The following is a 3,259-nucleotide window of genomic DNA, read 5'->3' on the forward strand; positions in this document are numbered from 1 at the left end:
AGGGAGAAGATGCCACAGACTCTTTCTGTTCTTACCGAGATTTCATAGATTTTCTTGAATAACTGTTTCTCCATTGGCTGTACGCTCTTGAGACCATTCTCAGAGGCTTTAAGTGGTTGTGTCTAGATGTTCAGCAGTTATGTTTTTCCTCGGGAATGAGGCTATTCAAAACTATTCAAAACTCCCTATGCTGTCATTCTGGAAGCACTTCTCACCCCAATAAAACTGTTGTACACTGACAGGTGGCCAGGCCCTGGGCTGTCATTTGCCTGCTCCTGCTCTAGCCCAGTGTTGTCCCTTTGGTCCCACTACTAAAGCTTGGTCATTCCGGGGAGGCTGGTGAATATCTGTTCTGTGCTTCCTCTCTAATGTTGTTTAAAGTTTCATCCTATACAGGCATAGATCACTGTTGAGACAAAACTTCATTCTGATTTTTATGAAGATTTTTGGAGTTCTTTGTATAGCTTTTTCCTCTCTGGTAGTCTTCCTCACACATTCTAGCTGCCTCTGTCCCCTCTATCTTTCAGCCTCTATCTCCTCAACTTAGTACATTTTCCGTGCTCTGTTTTCCCCATCCCTCATGGTGTGTAGACATGGCCCCGCTTTTCCTTGCTTTAGAAGAATCACAGACCTGTGCTGACTGTTCTCCAGTGGCTGAGCATAGTTGGTTCACAGGTTCTATTTTATTTACTTGTTCAGAGCACGATCCTAAATTTAATGGATAGATGTGGGTTCTGGAAAGTGCATTTTTAAAAAAAGGACGAACTAGGAAACACGAAACTTAATTGAAAACAATGTGAATGAAGCTAAGGGAAGAGAAATTTCCAGGACTTCGGAGATAGTCAATGTGGACAAATGCTTCAAAGAGATCAAACAAGCAGAGAAACAAATACGTGTTTACTCTAGTAAGTATTTAATGTTAATGAGAATAGTTTCACAAGGGTACATAGAATGGAAATATTCCATGAAAAAGCCGAAGATGGCATCTAAAAGAGTGATTCCTTTGTGACAAAAGCAAAGATGTCTTTGTAGAAAGACTATTGGATTCTAGGAAGTGATCACGTCACAGACTAGCGGCCTGCGGGGGATGCAAAAGCCTCAGAGAAAGCCACCTGCCTCTGCCCTTTTCCTAATTCTGCCATGTGCCCTATATTCATCTGCTCCATGGCCCTTGGTCTCCTGGGCGCAGGTAAGTCCCTACTCTGAACGTGTCAGTCCCCTGCTCTAATCCTTTCATCTATGCCCTCACAGTCCCTCAGGGGCTAAGTCTCCAACTTCTGTCTGCTTTCTCCGCAGGTGCCCTTGATGCAGATGTCACCCAGACTCCAGGGCACCTCATCACAGGGAAAGGCCAGAATGTGACAATGAAGTGTGTCCCAAAGAAGGGACACGATTATGTTTACTGGTACCAACAGATCCTGGCAAAAGAATTCAAGTTCTTGGTTTCCTTCCAGTACCAAAATGTCTATGAAACAGCATTGCCCGGGAAGAGATTTTCAGCTAAGTGTCCCCAGAACTCACCCTGTAGCCTGGAGATCCAGGATATGGAGCTGCAGGATTCAGCCATCTATCTTTGTGCCAGCAGTGAAGCCACAGTGTTAAATATTAGCTAGTCTTAATGCACAAACTCGCCCTGGGCCCAACCCAGGAAGCAGGTGGTATACTGGGTTGAAATAACAAAAGCTAACCAGAGCTCATTAAGCCAATGGGGAGTTTGTTGCAAGGCTAAATGTGTAGCCCATGGGACCCCAAAAGAAGAGCACAGGACTTTCTCAAGAACAAACCGGAATGAAGTCCTGGAATCATGACATGGATGATTTGACATGACAACATTTCTTTTTCTACCTTGTTGGCCCCACTCCTCTTCTTTATTATTTATTGTCATCTCCACTTTTTAGATCTCAGAGTGAGAAGAAGATTCTATTGGGTTGTCGGAAAAGTCATGACGTATTTTCTCTCTGTTTTTCGTTGCAAAAATGCGTCATAACTATTCTGACAGCCCAACAGACTGAGGTGTCAGCCCTCCAGCCACATAGAGAAGGACCAATTTGACTTTCTCTCATGTTAGACTACAAATCCAGAAACCAGAAATTAAAAAGAAAAAAAGATCCTGTTTTACTTAAGAATATGCTCTTGGAAAACTTGACCTTAGCCAAGAGGGTGGGGTTATTATGAAAACATGGCAGGTTAGGGCCTGTCTTTGACTTTATGGATGATGGATTTCAAAGAGAAGCAATCTCTGACTAGAGGCCAGGACATCCAGTAGGTGTGTGCAAGTGAGGAGTGAAGGATGACTAATACATTTGCTGGATACAGAGACCCTAGGAAAAGCAAAGGAATTAGAGAGGCGACCACATCCTTAGTTTTTACAATAATGACAGCTCAAGGGAAGACTCCCGTGAATTTCCTTTTAAGGAGTTAAAGCCAGGTCACACAAACAGCATGTCAATGTTAAGTGGGACTTGAGACCATACAAAGTCACCGATTAGTGTCTATGGAGCTGAGGGAGGAGACAGATTAACGTGTTCTCAATGACAAAACACCTAATGTGCAATCAAAAATTGATGCCGTCAAGTGAAAAGCCCTCAGGTGTGTGATCCAAATTATAAAGAGGTTCAATACTTTCATTGAACATCAATGTAAGTGAAAGGAGGCATTTTGTCATTCTCTCCACCGAGGAAGGTGATTGCCATGACTTAGAGCCGAGATAGAGCTCAAAGTACCTCCATTAAAATGTGATGATCCGTTCTGTTTACAAACTGGTCACCTCTATACCACCTGCCACTCAGCTTTAGAGAAGTTTAAATACCCTTTCTAGTCACATCTGTTCTTATTTCAATATAAGTTGAACCTAGATGTCTTACTCCCAGAAGTCCAAATTTACTTCTTTTCATTTTGACCCCTTGAAACAGCAGCTCTCACTCCTCTGGTCTATCTAATATTATGGCTTCTTATTTCAAGTTCCTTTTCCAGCGCCCAAGAGTGAGCACTCATTGGTGTCCATTTTTGTTCCTTTCCAAATCCAGTCTGACTCTCGGTGACTCACACTTTTGCGGTTGTCACAGAGGAGTCACTCCTTTGAATGCTATCTTTAGCTTTTCTTGGAATATTTCCATTCTTATGAAACTATTCTCCTAAAGATTAAAATTATACACTTACTAGACCAAAGACTTATTTTTGTTTCTCTGCTTGCTTGATCTCTTTGAAGCTATTGGCACTACTTATACCCTAAAGTCCTTGAAATTTCTCTTCCCTCAGC

At 42.4% G+C, this 3,259-nt stretch overlaps 1 gene segment (V, D, J or C); it reads left to right on the plus strand.

The window, feature by feature from the left end:
* Positions 1 to 1,103: 1,103 nt before the first annotated feature.
* LOC109378260 (T-cell receptor beta chain V region 3H.25-like) lies at positions 1,104 to 1,613 on the plus strand. The segment is given in 2 exon segments: positions 1,104 to 1,189; positions 1,297 to 1,613. Coding segments are annotated over 2 exon segments (366 nt in total).
* Positions 1,614 to 3,259: the final 1,646 nt, after the last annotated feature.

This window comes from Hipposideros armiger, unplaced genomic scaffold (assembly GCF_001890085.2).
Source record: "Hipposideros armiger isolate ML-2016 unplaced genomic scaffold, ASM189008v1 scaffold_1843, whole genome shotgun sequence".
NCBI classification, from domain to species: domain Eukaryota; kingdom Metazoa; phylum Chordata; class Mammalia; order Chiroptera; family Hipposideridae; genus Hipposideros; species Hipposideros armiger.